We start from the raw sequence: 20,407 nt of genomic DNA, 5'->3' as shown, positions 1-20,407 counted from the left end.
GCATTTGGAAATTGCTCCCAAGGATGAACCAGACTTGTGGAGTTCTACAATTTTTGGCTGATTTATTTTGATTTTCCCATGATGTCAAGCAAAGAGGCACAGAGTTTGAAGGTAGGCCTTGAAATACATCCACAGGTACACCTCCAATTGACTCAAATTATGTCAATTAGCCTATCAGAAGCTTCTAAAGCCATGATATCATTTTCTGGAATTGTCCAAGCTGTTTAAAGGCACAGTCAAGTTAGTGTATGTAAACTTCTGACCCACTGGAATTGTGATACAGTGAATTATAAGTGAAATAATCTGTCTGTTAACAATTGTTGGAAAAATTACTTGTGTCATGCACAAAGTAGATGTCCTAAACGACTTGCCAAAACTATAGTTTGTTAACAAGAAATTTGTGGAGTGGTTAAAAAATGAGTTTTAATGAGTCCAACCTAAGTGTATGTAAACTTTTGACTTCAACTGTATATACTAGGCGCTATCAGAGGAAAGCCCAAAAAAATCATCAAAGATTCCAGTCACCCAAGTCATAGACTCTTTTTTTTGCTTCCGCACGGCAAGTGGTACCGGAGCGCCAAGTCTAGGACCAAAAAACAGCTTCTAGACTTACATTGACAGCCCCCTCTCCATTCGTTTTTACATTGCTGCTACTCGCTGTTTATTATCTATGCAAAGTCACTTTATCTCTACCTACATGTACAAATTACCTCGACTAACCTGTACCCCCGCACATTGACGCGGTGCCTGTTCCCACTGTATATAGCCTTGTTATTGTTATTTTATTGTGTTACTTTTTATAATTTTTTACTTTAGTTTCTTTTGTAAATATTTTCCTAACTCTTTCTTGAACTGCATTGTTGGTTGAGCGCTTGTAAGTAAGCATTTCACGGTAAGGTGTACTGTTGTATTCGGCGCATGTGACAAATAAAGTTTGATTTGATGACCCTGGATCTGCAGACTATCCTGCATGGAGCAAAAGCATTCTACCTACTGCCAAGTAGGGAATATCATAGAGGATACATTGATGTGGACATGATATATTTAACATAGTGTATTGTCATCTAACTAATCTAACTTAGCTTTTTTCCCCTTCTCTCTCCATTCCTTCTCAGTCTCTCAGAAGCTGCCAGTGAAGGTGCAGGAGGTTGGCCATTGGTCTATACTTTCCCAGTTACTAGATGCCAATTCCTTGGAAATGTATAAAAAACGAAGTCAAAAAGTTGCAGCTGTGCATATTTGACAACTAAATGTTCACCCAACAGTAGAAAAACTATTGATTTTGCACTTCTGTACCTTTGTGTAATAAGTGTTGTTACCAGGAAGCTCATCTCAGAAGCAAGGTGTAAGGAGTATAGGTTCCCTTTCATCTTCCTTGCATGTACAGTGGAAAGCAAAAGTATGTGAACCCTTTATAAATACCTGGATTTCTGCAGAAATTGGTCATAAAATGTGATCTGATCATCTAGGTCACAACAATAGACAAACACAGTCTGCTTAAACTAATAACACAGAAACAATTAAACATTTTCATGTCTTTATTGAACACACTGTGTAAACATTCACAGTCCAGGGTGGGAAAAGTATGTGAACCCTTGGATTTAATAACTGGTTGACCCTCCTTTGGCAGCAATAACCTCAACCAAACATTTTCTGTCAGGAGGAATTTTGGACCATTCCTCTTTGCAAAACTGTTTCATTTCAGCAATATTCTTGGGATGTCTGGTGTGAACTGCTTTCTTGAGGTCATGCCACAGCATCTCAATCGGGTTGAGGTCAGAACTCAGACTGGGCCACTTCAGAAGGCATATTTTCTTCTGTTGTTGATTTACTTCTGTGTTTTGGGTCGTTGTCCTTTTGCATCACCCAACTTCTGTTGAGCTTCAGTTGGTGGACAGATAGCCTAACATTCTCCTGCAAAATGTCTTGATAAACTTCGGAATTCATTTTTCCATCGATGATAGCAAGGTGTCCAGACCCTGAGGCAGCAAAGCAGTCCCAAACCATGATGCTCCCTCCACCATACTTTACAGTTGTGATGAGATTTTGATGTTGGTGTGCTGTGCCTTTTTTTCTCCACACAGTGTTGTGTGTTCCTTCCAAACAACACAACTGTAGTTTCATCTGTCCACAGAATATTATGCCAGTAGTGCTGTGGAACATCCAGGTGCACTTTTGCAAACTTCAGACGAGCAGGGGATGGAGCTCAGTCATCCCCTCAGACACACCCAGAGGGGGATGTAAATGCTAAGTGGGATGCTTGGGATACCCATTCTGATTTCACCCTATTGAAGTTGAGATTTAAAAGTGTTAGGTTAATGTTAGGGTAGGAGGTTAGGGTTATGGTCATAGCAAGGATTTCACTTAGCATCTATTCTTTCATTTTTAAAAGGCTTTTGTGGATACTTTGCTGGAGGTAACATCTCAGAAACAACATACAGTGAATAGAATCCTTTTGTGTTCCATGTGAAACCCTTTCCACAGAGGGTTCTACCTGGAACCAAAAAGGCTTCCGCTATGGGGACAGCTGAAGAATCCCTTTGGAACCCTTTCGTCTAAGAGTGTATGGAACAGTGGATTCTTACAATAACATACAGTATTACTTCTATGCTTACCACTTTCCACAGAATAAAGATATTAATACATTCAACTCTGCCTCCTGACTATTTGATGTTCTTTGGATGTGAATATTGAGTTAAAATAAAAAGGTCCATAATTCTTCCCTTGAAGCCACCTATATCCATCCAGTCAACCCTTTCTGCCTATCACGACCTATGCTCCCAATTGAAATGGCTAAATAGCTTTGTGTCCACTCAATTAAACAAATATCACCAAGCAATAAAACAACTGTCATTTTTGTATTTTCTATTCATTAAAGGAAATCAAGCTATCTGTCTCTGTGCACATATGTGCCCGTGACAACACAACATCATGACTGACTACACACTATTCATAAAAGGGAATAAAACTATCTCTCTCTGTCTGTGTGCATATGTTTCCGTGGCAACACAACATGATGACTACACACAAGCACACAGCAGCTATATTGTAACTGCAGTTGTGATACACTTAGTTATGGGGTGAGCAGTATCTGATAAATATGACACTTAATCTCTGCCAAGCTAGCCAACTAGCAATGTAAATATTTTCCATGTTTAAATACGATATTTAGTCTGTTGCCTGACGTGAGAGTTGGATCGCAAGTTTGTAGTTCGACCAGACAACGTGAACCTATAACTGACTACCCGTAGAAATAACCCGCTCACCTTTGGGTCTTGGGTCGGGCTACATGTTTACCCCGCCCTGTTCTGCGGTGCGCAGCCAGGGGTACTTTTTCTTTGCCCCGAAAGTAGTTCAGATGGTGATCCAGCAGCCAGAGTCGGGGAGAAAGCAGTAGGACCCTAATCGTACAGTGGCTAAATAGCACTCAGAAATATAATTTTTCCCCTAAACAGTTGTGGTTTAAACGTCTTCCTTTAAGATGGACGAGGATCGAGGGAAAGCAAACGATCAAATGAAGTTATGGAAAGAGGGCCGAAGCGATCAGGTTTGTCTTTTTTTTTTAACACTTAGTTTGTGTTGTGCAGATCTGCTTAGAAATGGGTGAGAGATCATCCAGGGTTGCTTTCTGCCTCCTGGACTACTTAGCTATAATGTTAATGTTAGGTAGTTAGTTAGCTACACATTTACTGAACCATTGTACTGATCAATTCCACAACCAAAGAATGCACATTTGTATTTGAATTGTCTTTTTTTGATCGTGCAAGAATTGCTAGCTGGCTGCTGCCTACAACTAACGTTAGCCTATTACTACTAGCTAGCTTGGACTAGCAGCTGGTAGTTACTAGTTGCTATACCCACAATCACAAAGTCAAACCCTGCCCATTTCCAACAAACCCCTGCAGCTCGAGCTTTCTTGACATTTTGTAGAATAGAATTCCAAAATAATTCCAAGGTTATCTAGGGTTTACTCCCATACTCTTGGGACAATGTAATATGTTCACTTAACATAACTGCAGAGTAGCTATTTGTTTTGATTAGCTAACTAACGTCAACTAGCTACCTAATTAAATGCCAAGAAGAAGTTGACTGCTTGTGTTTTTTAATTTGCTGGTTTAACGTGAAAACATTGCAAGATGAGAATAGAATAATCAGGGACACTTTGCAATAACTGGATGATTATGGACCTTGAGTTGTTGGGATAAGAAATGTAGCTATGTCATTGTCTTGCCTATAGTTTAGCTTGGACTTTAGCCATGTCAAATGATGGTTATCTAATCATTGGTGCGCAGGAAGGGTAGACTTAATGGATCAACATTATGCAAGATTGTAAGTAAACAAGGCCTATATCACACATACCTAATGGGACCATTGAGTCTTGTGCCCAGGCTATTAAGTGTCAGGTGCCCAAAGTGTACCTGTACATTCCTAGTCTTAATGTGTGTGTAGTTGCGTCTCTTAAGAACAAGTACATTCATTAAGAGTGTAAGTGTAGCTGATGTGGAATCAGGGAAAGGACCTACTCGGTTACCAAAGGGAAATAGAGAAAGTAGGCCTAATGTGTAAATAAAGTGTGTAGCGCAATCTCTTATGTGTGACGTCTGTCATTGCTTCCCCTTCAGAGGCCAGACAACCTGACCACTGGGGCTGGTCACCCGATAGGGGACAAGCTGAATATAATAACAGCGGGTCCCCGGGGGCCCCTCCTAGTGCAGGACACCCCATTCATAGACGAGATGGCCCACTTCGACCGCGAGCGCATCCCAGAGAGGGTGGTACATGCCAAGGGAGGCGGTGGGTGTCCACCAATACGTTTTAACAGACACTGATTAGCATTTATGCAATATACAGTGAGCTCCAAAAGCATTACATCCAACAAGTTTGTAAAGTCACAAGCTTGATGTAATCATTGTGTGTGGGGTGGACCGACCATGTGCTGTCATTTCTAAACGGTTCACCCGATATGGATGAAAATACTCTCAAATTAAAGCTGATAGTTATTGTATCATTTCAAATCCAAAGTGCTAGAGTACAAAGCTAAAGCAACAACAAAAAATTGTCACTGTCTGAATTATTTTGGAGCTCACTGTATTTGTCAGAAACTGTTTGAAGACCGGCTGAAATTACAGAGCTGGAAAGAGTCAGACGCTACTAGATTTGTTCTTAAAAGTGGACCCTCACAAAGTAATGGTATAGGGAAATACTTCCCCAGACATGCCTATCACATTTGAAATAAACATATTAGAAAGTATTGGCCTACTTCTGGGTCTAGGCCAAAATACCAACTGTAACTCGTTAGTCTACTCGGGGCAGAATATTATAGGACCATACTTGATCATGTGATGTTCTGTGTTGGTCCACTATACAGAAGGGTAAAGTGCACCATGTGTATGGCTTTATAAGTAGGTGTTTACTAACTAGCTAGATGTACAGAACCAGTCAAAAGTTTGGACACACCTACTCATTCAAGGGTTTTTCTTTATTTGTACTATTTTACACATTGTAGAATAACAGTGAAGACATCACAACTATGAAATAACCAAAAAGTGTTAAACAAATCAAAATATTTTCTTCAAAGTAGCTACCCTTTGCCTTGACATATTTGCACACTCTTGGCATTCTCTCAACCAGCTTCACCTGGAATGCTTTTCCAACAGTCTTTAAGGAGTTCCCACATATGCTGAGCACTTGTTGGCTGCTTTTCCTTCACTCCTTCACTCCTTCAACTCATCCCAAACCATCTCAATTAGGTTGAGTTTTGGTGACTGTGGAGGCCAGGTCATCTGATGCAGCACTCAAGCACTCTCCTTCTTGGTCAAATAGCCCTTACACAGCCTGGAGGTGTGATGGGTCATTGTTCTGTTGAAAAACAAATGATACTCCCACTAAGCGCAAACCAGATGGGATGGTGTATTGCTGCAGAAGGCAGTGGTAGCCATGCTCGTTAAGTGTGCCTTGAATTCTAAATAAATCAATGACCGTGTCACCAGCCAAGCACCATCTCACCACCTCCTCCATGCTTCACGGTGGGAACCACACATGCAGACATCATTCGTTCACCTACTCTGCGTCTCACAAAGACACAGCGGGTCGAACCAAAAATCTAAAATTTGGACTCATCAGACCAAAGGACAGATTTCTACCGGTTTAATGTCCATTGCATGTGTTTCTTGGCCCAAGCAAGCCTCTTCTTCTTATTGGTGTCCTTTTAGTAGTGGTTTCTTTGCAGCAATTTGACCATGAAGGCCTGATTCACACAGTCTTCTCTGAACAGTTGATGTGTCTGTCACTTGAACTCTGTGAAGCGTTTATTTGGGCTTCAGTTTCTGAGGCTGGTAACTCTAATGAACTTATCCTCTGCAGCAGAGGTAACTCTGGGTCTTCCTTTCCTGTGGCGGTCCTCATGAGAGCCAGTTTCATTATAGCGCTTGATGGTTTTTGCTGTTTTATTTGTTTTATTATTTATTTATTTTAAATGTTTTTTTGTTGCGAAATGTAATTTATTTAAATAGACAAGTCTGTTGAAGAAACTTTCAAAGTTCTTTAAGTTTTCCGTATTGACTGACCTTCATGTCTTAAAGTAATATTGGACTGTCGTTTCTCTTTGCTTATGATGGATTCTGGGTTCTGACTCCTAAACTTGGAATAGTGTTAATTACCAGGTATCCTATTGAAATATTGAGTGCTATAGTCTAGGGTCTACACCAGAAGTTAATGGTTATCTGTAGAATGAATGTATATGGGTGGAGGCAATTAAGCTTGGAATATACAAAGTGAAGGAAAGATGATCACATGTTGGCATGGCACTGATAAGGGTGGAGAGATGTGGCTTAGTGAGGAAGGGGGCTGAGGTTAGGTCACGTTAAGGGAGAAGGAACAGTTTATTACCTGCGTCACTTAATTTCCGGCCTAGCAACAAATATGTAATGTTTAGAGGAGAAGATTCCACCCCAAATTGGGGTGTATATATACTACCACTGGTGGAACCATGTCTTTGTCTTATGCAGCTGTATGACCCAATGGGTGAATACATTTAGTTTAACCTTTACTAATCGTACATGAGTTTTACTAGGCTCATTTAGAACCTAACACTTATTTGAGCTGTTCTTGCCATAATATGGACTTGGTATTTTACCAAATAGGGTTATCTTCTGTGTACCACCCGTACCTTGTCACCACACAAATGATTGGCTCAAATGCATTAAGAAGGAAAGAAATTCCACAAATTAACTTTTAACAATACACACCTGTTTAATTGAAATGCATTCCAGGTGACTACCTCATGAAGCTGGTTGAGAGAGTGCCAAGAGTGTGCAAAGCTGTCATCAAGGCAAAGGGTGGCTACTTTGAAGAATCTCAAATATAAAACTTTTTGGGTTACTACATGATTCCATATGTGTTATTTAACAGTTTTGATGTCTTAACTGTTTTTCTACAATGTAGAAAATAGTAAAAATCAAGAAAAACCCTTGAATGAGTAGGTGTGTCCAAAGTTTTTACTGGTACTATATACTCATTAACTGACCATTATCTGCCTCTTCCTACACAGGAGCTTTTGGGTACTTTGAGGTGACACATGACATCTCTCGCTACTGCAAGGCCAAGGTGTTTGAGCATGTGGGCAAGACCACACCTATCGCTATTCGCTTCTCCACCGTGGGTAAGACATTAGCCTACATTAAAAAAAAAAATCTGGTATTTTGAGGCTGCTCACTCCGGTTTTTCTATAAAACTGTTACAAACACATTTACACAGTTACTTTTGTTTCCTTAAGGACATGCAAAAAGAAACACTATCAGATTTGCTAGCTACCAATTTGACTACTGCTACTGTAGAGGAAATTACTAAGAGAATTCTTGTCTGCAAGAGCAATGTTTGCCGATATCTGAAGAATTCTGGACAGTCAGGTAGCCTAGCGGTTAAGTGCGTTTGGCCAATAACCAAAAGGTCGCTGTTTCAAATTCCGAGCCGACTAGGTGAAAAAGCTGTCGATGTACCCTTATTGCTCCTGTAAGTATAAAATGCAATATATACACTAGATGACTGACAGAGGGGGTGCTTTCTGAAGCCAACGCGCCTCCATCTTGGCACTTCCCCACCATTGTAAAAAAATATATATTTTTTGGAAGCTATAGAAATTAATTTATTAATGTCTAAATTTGTTTTTGCCAAATTGATCTTTGATGTTATGGGGCTATTTTGCTTCCACTGGTCCTGGGGCTCTTGTTCAGGTCAACGTTATCATGAACTTTACCCAGTACAAGAATGCATAATGTAAGTAGGTGACGTAATGACGCCACGAAAAATACAGCGCTACACAGAACAAAAGCAGAAAAATATTAAGCCCACACTTCCAACAAGTTCAGGTCGAGCTGTCATTTGAAAGAGTAAGAACATTTCTGTGAGATAAGGCGAAACCATTAACGCCAAGATAATGGATTTCATTGCCCTTGACAATCAACCATGCTCTGTCGTGGATGATGTTGGTTTTTGCCAACTGGTCGAGCCCCGGTACGCACTATTTTTCAGATGTTGCCCTACCAGAGTTACACAATATTGTTGAAACTTGCCTCCATGAGAGTCACTGCTATTAGCTTCACTACTGACATTTGGGCCAGCAATGTCAGCCCCATGAACACACTTTTTTTTTGCAAGGAAAATATCGGGTATCTGCCGAAGATGTCATATCGGTGCATCCCTAGTATACAGTCACTTTTGCTTGTGTTTATCAAGGGAGTCGATCATTTCAGAATCCACTTTACATCATCAATACACCATTGAATAAATACCAGAAAATACACAATGTCCTATTTTTTATTCTGCAAATAGTGTATTGTGTTTAAACTGGTTGTCCATGTGTGTTTCTTATCAACCTATTTTTGTCTCCAACTCATGTAGCTGGGGAATCGGGCTCAGCTGACACAGTGAGAGACCCACGTGGCTTTGCAGTCAAGTTCTACACTGACGAGGGCAACTGGGACCTTACTGGCAACAACACCCCCATATTCTTTATCAGGGATGCAATGCTGGTGAGTTCAGACGTGTGAGTCAAGATTGCGCCTGGGTGTGCCTTGCCTAGATTCAGTCTTTGACACATGACATGGAGTACAAGGAGTGGAATGTTAGCTGAACAGACTGGCAACCAGGCTAATACATTAGTTCATCTCCCCATATGATAGTAAATACCATGACCACATCTCTCTAATTTCCCTTTGTTTGTGCAGTTCCCATCCTTCATCCACTCTCAGAAGCGCAACCCCCAGACTCACCTGAAGGACCCAGACATGGTGTGGGACTTCTGGAGCCTGCGGCCTGAGTGTATGCATCAGGTACTGTATCTGCTCCTCTCTACTCGCCACCAAACCTGTACACGCACGATAGTTGGAATCAGAAAATGCATTGTATTTTCTGATTTCACCCCACACTAAGCCAAATTCTAGTAAGAACATGTCATTAACAACTTAAAAGCTGTGCCAGTACATCTAGAAATGGTGGTTGCTGCATTAATTTAAATAGATTATATCATTCTTCTTATTCTAATCTTATTTACTTAGCACAATGGCTAAATTGCTTATGACTGAATATGTGCCCTTGTTCATCATTTTGTCTTAATCTCTGTGAAGGTGTCCTTCCTGTTCAGTGACCGTGGTCTGCCCGACGGATTCCGCCACATGAACGGCTACGGATCCCACACCTTCAAGCTGGTGAACGCCGACTGTCAGCCCGTCTACTGCAAGTTCCACTACAAGGTCAGAGCATAACTAAAAAATATAGTCACATTTTATTGGTCACATACTCATGGTTAGCAGATGTTAATTCAAGTGTAGCGAAATTCTTGTGCTTCTACTTCCGACAGTGCAGTAATATCTAACAAGTAATCTAACAATTTCACAACAACTACCTTATACACACAAGTGTAAAGGAATGAATAAGAGTATGTACATATAAATATATGGATGAGAGATGGCCGAGCGGCATAGGCATGGTGCAATAGATGGTATAAGGTACAGTGTTTATATACATATGAGTAATGTAAGATATGTTAACATTTATTAAAGTGGCATTGTTTAAAGTGACTAGTGATCCATTTATTAAAGTGGGCAGTGATATGAGTCTCTATGTAGGCAGCAGCCTCTCTGAGTTAGTGATTTTTGTTTAGCAGTCGGATGGCCTTGAGATAGAAGCTGTTTTTCAGTCTCTCGGTCCCAGCTTTGATGCACCTGTACTGACCTCGCCTTCTGGATGGTAGCGGGGTGAACAATCAGTGGTTTGGGTGGTTGTTGTCCTTGATGATCTTTTTGGCCTTCCTGTGACATCGGGTTCTGTAGGTGTCTTGGAGGGCAGGTAGTTTGCCTCCGGTGATGCGTTGTGCAGACAGCACCACCCTCTGGAAAGCCTTGCGGTTGAGGGTGGTGCAGTTGCCGTACTAGGCGGTGATACAGCCCGACAGGATGCTCTCGGTTGTGCACCTGTAAAAGTTTGTCAGGGTTTTAGGTGACAAGCCAAATTTCTTCAGCCTCCTGAGGTTGAAGAGGCACTGTTGAGTCTTCTTCACCATGCTGTCTGTGTGGGTGTACCATTTCAGTTTGTCTGTGATGTGTACGCCGAGGAACTTAACTTTCCACCTTCTCCACTACTGTCCCTTCCATGTGGATACGGGGGTGCTCCCTCTGCTGTTTCCTGAAGTCCACAATCATCTCCCTTGTTTTGTAGCCATTGAGTGAGAGGTTGTTTTCCTGCCCTCGCCTCCTCCCTGTAGGCTGTCTCGTTGGTAATCAAGCCCGCTACTGTTGTGTCGTCTGCAAATTTGATGATTGAGTTGGAGGCGTGCATGGCCACGCAGTAATGGGTGAACAGTGAGTAGAGGAGGGGGTTGAACACGCACACTTGTGGGGCCCCAGTGTTGAGGGTCAGCGACGTGGAGATGTTTCCTACCTTCAGCACCTGGGGGCGGCCCGTCAGAAAGTCCAGGACCCAGTTGCACAGGGCGGGGTTGAGACCCAGGGCCTCCAGCTTAATGATGAGCTTTGAGGGTACTATGGTGTTGAATGCTGAGCTGTAGTCAATGAACAGCATTCTTCCATAGGTATTCCTCTTGTCCAGATGGGATAGGGCAGTGTGATAGTGATTGCATCGTCTGTGGACCAGTTGGGGCGGTATGCAAACTGAAGTGAGTCTAGGGTGACAGGGAAGGTGGAGGTGATATGATCCTTGACTAGTTTCTCAAAGCACTTCATGATGACAGAAGTGAGTGCTATGGGGCGGTAGTCATTTAGTTAGCTTTGCTTTCTTGGGTACAGTAGCAATGGTGGCCATCTTGAAGCATGTGGGGACAGCAGACTGGGATAGGGAGCGATTGAATATGTCCGTAAACCCTCCAGCCAGCTTGTTTGCGCGGCTAGGGAGGGTTAAGCCTTGCAAGGGTTAATACGTTTAAATGTCTTACTCACCTCGGCCACGGAGGAGGAGAGGGGGGGCCCGCAGTCCTTGTTAGCGGGCCACAACGGTGGCACTGTATTATCCTCAAAAAAGATGCTACAGGACTAGTGAAATGTACTACACTTAAATAGATATAGGAGTCGACTATACTTAATTAACTGAAGGATGCAAGAGAGTAATAGTGGGAAAAGAAGTAAACCTAGTTAGAAAAATTGGGACGTGTCCATAGTAACCCATAGCATCCTTCCTCTGCTCTCCTCTCAGACCAACCAGGGTATCAAGAACATGAAACCTGAGGACGCCGAGCGCCTGGCCTCCACCGACCCGGACTACGCCATTCGAGACCTTTACACCTCCATCGCCAATGGCGAATTCCCTTCCTGGTCATTCTACATCCAGATCATGACCTTTGACCAGGCCGAGAAGTTCCAGTGGAACCCCTTTGACCTGACCAAGGTAGCATAGAGATACAATTTTGATTTATTCAATTATGTGGGGACCCTAACCCTTATAGTAGGTACATTCCTTAACATTTGATCAATACTTTTTTTTTTTTTTTTTAAGAATGTGACAAAGTATTGTACTTTGTTAGCCATTTAAACAAGATGTCCCCAAAAATATTCTGAGTATCCATACATTTGCAGTACTCTGACTTTTCCACCAGAGGGGGGACTTACTCCACATAACCTCTGAAAGTGGTCTGAGATCTGTTATGGTGTCATAGCGTTTGTGAATGGTAGAATAATGGGTAACTGACTGAATAGCTGCAATCTTTTCGGGATAATATAGGGTAGGGGTCATGCATGCATGCATTAAAAAAATCTTTGTCCTCTAAGAATGGCTAGAAATCGCTTGCACATCCATGCACCTTGGTTGGCCTGAGAAGTAGCAACACTTATTTTTTCCTTAGGTGTGGTCTCACAAGGAGTACCCCCTCATTCTGGTGGGGAGGTTGGTGCTCAACAGAAACCCTACCAACTACTTTGCTGAGATCGAGCAACTGGCCTTTGACCCCAGCAATATGCCCCCTGGCATCGAGCCCAGCCCCGACAAGATGCTGCAGGGGCGTCTGTTCTCCTACCCAGACACACACCGCCACCGGCTGGGAACCAACTACCTGCAGCTGCCCGTCAACTGCCCCTTCAGGACCTGTGTGGCCAACTACCAGCGAGACGGGCCCATGTGCATGTTCGACAACCAGGCTGGCGCTCCCAACTACTTCCCCAACAGCTTCAGTGCTCCAGAGACCCAGCCCCAGCACGTGGAGACCAGGTTTAAGGTGTCCCCAGATGTGGGCCGCTACAACAGCGCTGATGACGATAATGTCACACAGGTAATGTATCTATGTAGCGCACAATGGATTAGTTCACTGAGATGGGCGCGACTCAGCCAGGTGTGTCGTGTGCCATTTAAAAAAAAAAAAATGTGTGTGTATATATATTTTTGCTACTGCTTGACAAAATAAAATCTTGGTCGACCAACAGCCTATCGACCAAACAATCGACCAGTCGACTAATTGGAGTCAGCCCTAGTTACATTAAAGTACACCAAAGTTTTGGAAATACACTGAACAACATAATAAATACAACACGTAAAGTGTTGGTCTCCTGTTTTGATGAGCTGAAATAAAAGATCCCCGAAATGTTCTTCTTTCATCCTTGTTAGTGATCATTTCTCCTTTGCCAAGATAATCCATCCAGTCGACAAGTGTGGCATATCAAGAAGCTGATTTAAACAGCATGATCATTACACAGATGCACCTTGTGGAAGGGACAATAAAAGGCCAATCTAAAATGTGCAGTTTTGTCACAACACAATGCCACAGATGTCTCAAGTTTTGAGGAAGCATGCAATTTGCATGCTGACTGCAGGAATGTCCACTAGAGCTCTTGCCAGAGAATTGAATGTTAATTTCTCTACCGTAAGTCAGGATCTCTCTGTTCATCTTTGCCTCGACCCTGACTAGTCTCCCAGTCCCTTCAGACCAAAGAGTTCAATCTTGGTTTCATCAGAGAAGAGAATCTTGTTTCTCATGGTCTGAGGGTCTTTAGGTGCCTTTTTGGCAAACTCCAAGTGGGCTGTCATGTGGCTTCTGTCTGGCCACTCTATCATAAAGGCCTGATTGGTGGAGTGCTGCCGAGATGGTTGTCCTTCTGGAAGGTTCTCCCATCTCCACAGAGGAACTCTGGAGCTCTGTCAGAGTCACCATCGGGTTCTTGGTCACCTCCGTGACCAAGGCTCTTCTCCCCCGATTGCTCAGTTTGGCCAGGCGGCCAGCTTTAGGAAGAGTCTTGATGGTTCCATTTAAGAATGATAGAGGCCACTGTGTTCTTGGATCTTCAATGCTGCAGAAATGTTGGGGTACCCAGCTCTGTGCCTCGACACAATCCTGTCTCGGAGCTCTACGGACAATTCCTTCGACCTCATGGCTTGGTTTTGACCATTTTTTTTATATAGACAGGTGTGCGCCTGTCCAATCAATTGAATTTACCACAGGTGGACTCGAATCAAGTTGAAGAAACATCTCAAGGATGATCAATGGAAACAGGATTTACCTGAGCTCAATTTCGAGTCTCATGGCAAAGCGTCTGAAATACAGATGTTAAATAAGATATTTCTGTTTTTTATTTTTTAGAAATGTAATGAACTTTGTCATTACGGGGTATTGTGTGTGTGTGTGTGTGTGTGTGTGTGTAGATTGATGAGGGAGGAAAAAGTATTTTAAAGGCTGTAATGTAAGAACATTTGGGAAAAGGAAAGTTATCTGAATACTTTCCGAATATGGAAAAATATAGCAATTGATTGGTCAATAGAACAGGCGGCATTCGGTCGACCAAGTTTTTGTTTTATTTTTTTTGTATGGGACAAACCAAGGTCAGTCGGATACAAGCCGGTGATCCGCAATAGTTAGCTCGGCTTCAAGGAAGAAAGACAATTTCTAAGAGGAACATAAAACATACTTTTCACTAACCCCAACATTTTACGAGGCTCATGTTTTGATGCGCTGTCAGGCAATGTGTTTTAGAAAAGGGCTTGCCACTTAATGTAGTTCAAAAAACGTTTGTGGATCTGGACTTTATTACCCGTCATACTGGAGCAAAGAGCATTCCAGCTCTGGCTCTTCCAGGATGTGTAGACTGGGGCCATATCCTGGCCCTGCTGGTCAAGCCTGGTACTTCAAAAGGGGCTCCTCCTGGCCACTGGGGTCAACCAGGGTTCCTGGTCGCGAGAGGTTGATAGGCTCCTCTCCAGTACAGAAGGTTGCACTGATGTGACCTGAGGGGGAATTCATACACATAGAGATCTGTGTTCTCTGCCAGGCACAATGATGATACACTCTATATAGAACTCAAAATCTCCTTTTTTAAGCAGTACTACTTTGTTTCTGTGTTCAAATGTTTATAAAGGCTTTGTAATCTATAAATTCAAAAAATCCCTAACTGTAATGCTTATAAATGATTACAAATAATGAAATACTTATTTATTGATAGTTTAATTGTTTATTAATGCGCGTGTGACCAGTTGCTTGACCTTGTGTGTGTATTGCAGGTGCGTACCTTCTTCACTGAGGTGCTGAATGAGGAGGAGCGCCAGAGGCTCTGTCAGAACATGGCTGGTGCCCTGAAGGGAGCCCAAGTCTTCATCCAGAAACGCTGGGTGAGTCCTCATCATTATGATTAAGTCACCATTTTTATCATCATTGAGCTCAGCAATCAAGTTATTTCTATCATGTTTTTTATCGTTACTATTCAAATCAAACTCTCCTCCACCACACTGTCATCAGAAAGTATTCACACCCCTTGACTTTTTACACGTTTTGTTTGTACGAAGTGGGATTACAATTTGATTTAATAGTCTTTTTTTTGTCAACGGTCTACACAAAACCATCTGTGGAAGAAAAAAAGTATATTTGTAAAAACAAATAAAATGTATATATGAAAAATAAACCCCATTATACCTTGATTACTTCAGTATTCAACCCCCTGGGTCAATACATGTTAGAATCACCTTTTGGCAGCGATTACAGCTGTGAGTGTTTCTGGGTAAGTCTCTAAGAGCTTTCCACACCTGGATTGTGCAATATTTGCCTATTATTATTTTCAAAATTCTTCAAGCTCTGTCAAATCGGTTGTTGGTCATGGCTAGACAACTATTTTCAGGTCTTGCCATAGATTTTCAAGCAGATTTAAGTCAACTGTAACTCAGCCACCCAGGAACATTCACTGTCTTCTTGGTACTGTGTGCAACTCCAGTGTAGATTTGACCTTGTTTTAGGTTATTGTCCTGCTGAAAGGTGAATTCATCTCCCAGTGTCTGGTGGAAAGCAGACTGAACCAGGTTATCCTCTAGGATTTTTTTCTGCTATCACAGCCATTAAACTCTGTAACTGTTTTAAAGTCACCATTGGCCTCATGGTGAAATCCCTGTGCGGTTTCCTCCTTTTCTGTCGACTGAGTTAGGAAGAATGCCTGTAAATTTGTAGTGACTGGCTGTATTGATACACCATCCAAAGTGTCATTAATAACTTCATGCTCAAAAGGATATTCAATGTCTGTTTTTTAATTTGTTTTATCTACCAATTAGGTGCCCTTTGCACGGCATTGAACAACCTCCTTGGTCTTTGTGGTTGAATCTGTTTGAAATTCACTGCTCGGCTGAGGGACCTTACAGATAGTTTTTTGTGTGGGGTACACAGATGAGGTAGTTGTTAAACAATATTATTGCGCAGTGAGTCCATGCAACTTGTGAGTTGTTAAACACATTTTTACTCCTGAACTTGTTTAGGCTGGCCATAACAAACAGGTTGAATACTTATTGACTCAAAACATTTTCAGCTTTTCATTTTTTATTAATTTATAAATATTTAGAAAAACATTACATTTGGACATTATGGGGTATTGTGTGTAGGCCAGTGGGATTAAATATTTTTTTTTTAATTCAGGCTGCATAACACAACAAAATGTGGAAAAAGTCAAGGGGTGTGAATACTTTCTGAAGGCACTATATACACTGCTCAAAAAAATAAAGGGAACACTTAAACAACACATCCTAGATCTGAATGAAATAAATCATCTTATTAAATACTTTTTTCTTTACATAGTTGAATGTGCTGACAACAAAATCACACAAAAATAATCAATGGAAATCCAATTTATCAACCCATGGAGGTCTGGATTTGGAGTCACACTCAAAATTAAAGTGGAAAACCACACTACAGGCTGATCCAACTTTGATGTAATGTCCTTAAAACAAGTCAAAATGAGGCTCAGTAGTGTGTGTGGCCTCCACGTGCCTGTATGACCTCCCTACAACACCTGGGCATGCTCCTGATGAGGTGGTGGATGGTCTCCTGAGGGATCTCCTCCCAGACCTGGACTAAAGCATCCGCCAACTCCTGGACAGTTTGTGGTGCAACGTGGCGTTGGTGGATGGAGCGAGACATGATGTCCCAGATGTGCTCAATTGGATTCTGGTCTGGGGAACGGGCGGGCCAGTCCATAGCATCAATGCCTTCCTCTTGCAGGAACTGCTGACACACTCCAGCCACATGATGTCTAGCATTGTCTTGCATTAGGGGGAACCCAGGGCCAACCGCACCAGCAAATGGTCTCACAAGGGGTCTGAGGATCTCATCTCGGTACCTAATGGCAGTCAGGCTACCTCTGGCGAGCACATGGAGGTCTGTGCTGCACCCCAAAGAAATGCCACCCCACACCATTACTGACCCACCGCCAAACCGGTCATGCTGGAGGATGTTGCAGGCAGCAGAACGTTCTCCACGGCGTCTCCAGACTCTGTCACGTGCTCAGTGTGAACCTGCTTTCATCTGTGAAGAGCACAGGGCGCCAGTGGCAAATTTGCCAATCTTGGTGTTCTCTGGCAAATGCCAAACGTCCTGCACGGTGTTGGGCTGTAAGCACAACCCCCACCTGAGGACGTCGGGCCCTCATACCACCCTCATGGAGTCTGTTTCTGACCGTTTGAGCAGACACATGCACATTTGTGGCCTGCTGGAGGTCATTTTGCAGGGCTCTGGCGGTGCTCATCCTGCTCCTCCTTGCACAAAGGCGGAGGTAGCGGTCCTGCTGCTGGGTTGTTGCCCTCCTACGGCCTCCTCCACGTCTCCTGATGTACTGGCCTGTCTCCTGGTAGCGCCTCCATGCTCTGGACACTACGCTGACAGACACAGCAAACCTTGCCACAGCTCGCATTGATGTGCCATCCTGGATGAGCTGCACTACCTGAGCCACTTGTGTGGGTTGTAGACTCCGTCTCATGCTACCACTAGAGTGAAAGCACCGCCAGCATTCAAAAGTGACCAAAACATCAGCCAGGAAGCATAGGAACTGAGAAGTGGTCTGTGGTCACCACCTGCTGAACCACTCCTTTATTGGGGGTGTCTTGCTTATTGCCTATAATTTCCACCTGTTGTCTATTCCATTTGCATAACAGCATGTGAAATGTATTGTCAATCAGTGTTGCTTCCTAAGTGGACAGTTTGATTTCACAGAAGTGTGATTGACTTGGAGTTACATTGTGTTGTTTAAGTGTCCCCTTTATTTTTTTGAGCAGTGTATTTCCCAGGCATCATCTTCCTCACTACCACGAAGGTCATCTTTGCAATGCAATATTGTATAATGTATCTATTTTACTGCCATCGCTATCAACACTTCTGACCGTCTCTCCCTGCTCTTGCACCCTGTTTTTCCAGATTCAGAACCTGATGGCTGTGCATGCAGACTATGGAAACAGGGTTCAGGCCCTACTCAACAACACTGAGCCCACGAAGGTAACTCCATTCATTCTTGTCAACGGACACTAAAGCTTATGTCATTTAAAAGGGTATTTGCCTATTTCAATGAAAGTATAGTTAAAATAGGAAAAGCACTTGCATATCTGAGACGGCTCGTTGCAGATGCGTGGGAATAATTGGATGGAAATATTTGAATGAAAGATCCAAGTATAGTCAAATCATTTTAGGTATATTGCAGAGCCTTCATGAAAATCAAAAGTTGCACACATGAACTAAATAGTGTACTTGTATATTGTTTTACATGTAGAACGTTTCGTTTACTTTTTTCTTATCCTTTACATTTAGTATATATTTGTGTTGTAACTGTTCCTCTCAGGACCCCTCATAAACAAGATTGTGTTTTACTTGTTTATATCCACAAATCTAGTCAAATTAAATTAATAGAAGTTTAGCATTGAGCTCTAACTTATTTTTGTCTTTCTCTCCCTTTGTCTCCTTCCCTCCTCCTCTCTACCAGGACACTGTGAGAGTGTACACTCGTGGCAGTGCCTCTGCCGTCGCTGCCTCCTCCAAGATGTGATGCCTTAACTTCCACCTGGGGGTAGTTCTACCTGTTGCACTTACCATCCGCTATAGAAGATCTTACTACAGACTGTCAGTAAATACTATAGCTAATTAAATGGCAAACTATCATGATTGTTTTTGTAATTCCTCAGGCTACTTGCTGCACAGATGACGAGAGACAGCATTGCTGTCAGTTCTTACATGTAGTTTCCTGTCCATTTTGCCTAAGTTCACACAGAAATGAATATGGTCAGACTGCAGCCCTATGGGAGAAGATCTGTCCCCAAATCAGTCAAATACACTGACGCTATCTGAAAAGCCATGCCTTTATTCAGTTGTTTATAGTATAGTTTTCATTCCATTGTCAGTATAGTGTTTCATCTTTTTCCCAATGGCTTATTGTTTGTGTATCCATGCCTCATGTATGCCCTGATAGTTAGCTTAATAAACAGGTATGCGTTAGCTAGCCTATATGCAAAATATGCACAAAATATGGTGTTTATCCTAGTTAAACAAACCACCAATGTTTTCAAAAAAGATTTATAATTATTTTATAGTATTTAGCAGTTTAAACTTCTGGGTTCTCTTAAAATTTTTCTGTGATTTATGCATACACCATATTTCTTGGTTATATTAGAAATGGTTTCAGGCCATCAATTAGTGTGATTCAGTCATCATCCTCGCAGCCAAACCAACACAGCAGTGCCTTTTGGTTAAGTCACAAATCCTTAACACCATGGCAGGATCAGGGCTTTGCCTAGATTTGAATCACTATCAAAAAATAATGGTAATCTACCAAATGTTTTCTGTATATTAGTGTAGATACTCTGTACCAGAATAAATCACTGAAGAGGTGTCGTTTGAGTTAGGGTTGGGGAATTAACAACCACCACTGTTTCCTGGGAAGGAAACTCAGTCGTTATCTCTTCTCGCGAGCCTCGATTGCCATGTTGCGCTTTATCACTGTTTCTATGTTAGGTAGCATTCCCACTCATATATCTCCTGTCTGAAGAGAAGTGATTTGTTATATGAATGTAAAGTTGTGAACTTCTTTGTACCACAAAATGAGATTGTAATAAATCAAAAGGTAATGCTGTATATGTGGTTTTGGTGTGTCTGGTTTAAAGCAGGCTGATCTTAACTCCAGGGCATGAAGGCTTTTGTTGTAGCCCAGGACTACACCTGATTCTACTTATCGAACCCTTGATTAGTTGAGCTGTGTTACTGGGCTGGAATAAAAGCCTGCACGTTGGTCTCCAGGACCAGGATTGAATAACCCTAGTGCTTTGTAAATGCATAATACATTGAGAATTTTTATGGGGTTGTCATCTGTGATACAGTTCAAACTGTGAATGATGGTGGGTCCTTTGGAGGGCCCAGCATTTCAACAAGACATTCAGCTCCATTAGAACATTTACAAATGCAAACAGTCGCTGGAGAGTGGTTAAGACTTTAAAGCAAGCATACCAGACACTCAACAGACAGAGCTAAGGGTAAACACTTTGACAATGACTGATTTCAACTGTACAAAACATTCAAGCCAGGTTCACACTTAGTTCCCATCAATACATTTAACTGTATGCCTAAATTGTCTGAATAGTAAGTAGGTAGCATTTTCTTCACACAGTGTAACCGGTTGATAATAGTTTA

General features: G+C 42.2%; 1 protein-coding gene across 1 annotated transcript; it reads left to right on the top strand.

Annotated features, from left to right (window-relative positions):
* Nucleotides 1-3,238: 3,238 nt before the first annotated feature.
* On the top strand, nucleotides 3,239-18,886 carry LOC106586175 (catalase). Its single transcript, XM_082964496.1, has 11 exons — nucleotides 3,239-3,547; nucleotides 4,623-4,794; nucleotides 7,550-7,660; nucleotides 8,899-9,029; nucleotides 9,225-9,329; nucleotides 9,624-9,749; nucleotides 11,704-11,895; nucleotides 12,350-12,772; nucleotides 14,989-15,096; nucleotides 18,152-18,229; nucleotides 18,711-18,886. The coding sequence occupies exons 1-11, from the start codon at nucleotides 3,482-3,484 to the stop codon at nucleotides 18,771-18,773; spliced, it is 1,575 nt and encodes a 524-aa protein (XP_082820622.1). The 5' UTR covers nucleotides 3,239-3,481; the 3' UTR covers nucleotides 18,774-18,886.
* Nucleotides 18,887-20,407: the final 1,521 nt, after the last annotated feature.

Source organism: Salmo salar, chromosome 02 (assembly GCF_965601325.2).
Source record: "Salmo salar chromosome 02, fSalSal1, whole genome shotgun sequence".
In the NCBI taxonomy this organism is placed as follows: Eukaryota; Metazoa; Chordata; class Actinopteri; order Salmoniformes; family Salmonidae; genus Salmo; species Salmo salar.
This window is presented reverse-complemented; position numbering and strand designations above follow the sequence as displayed.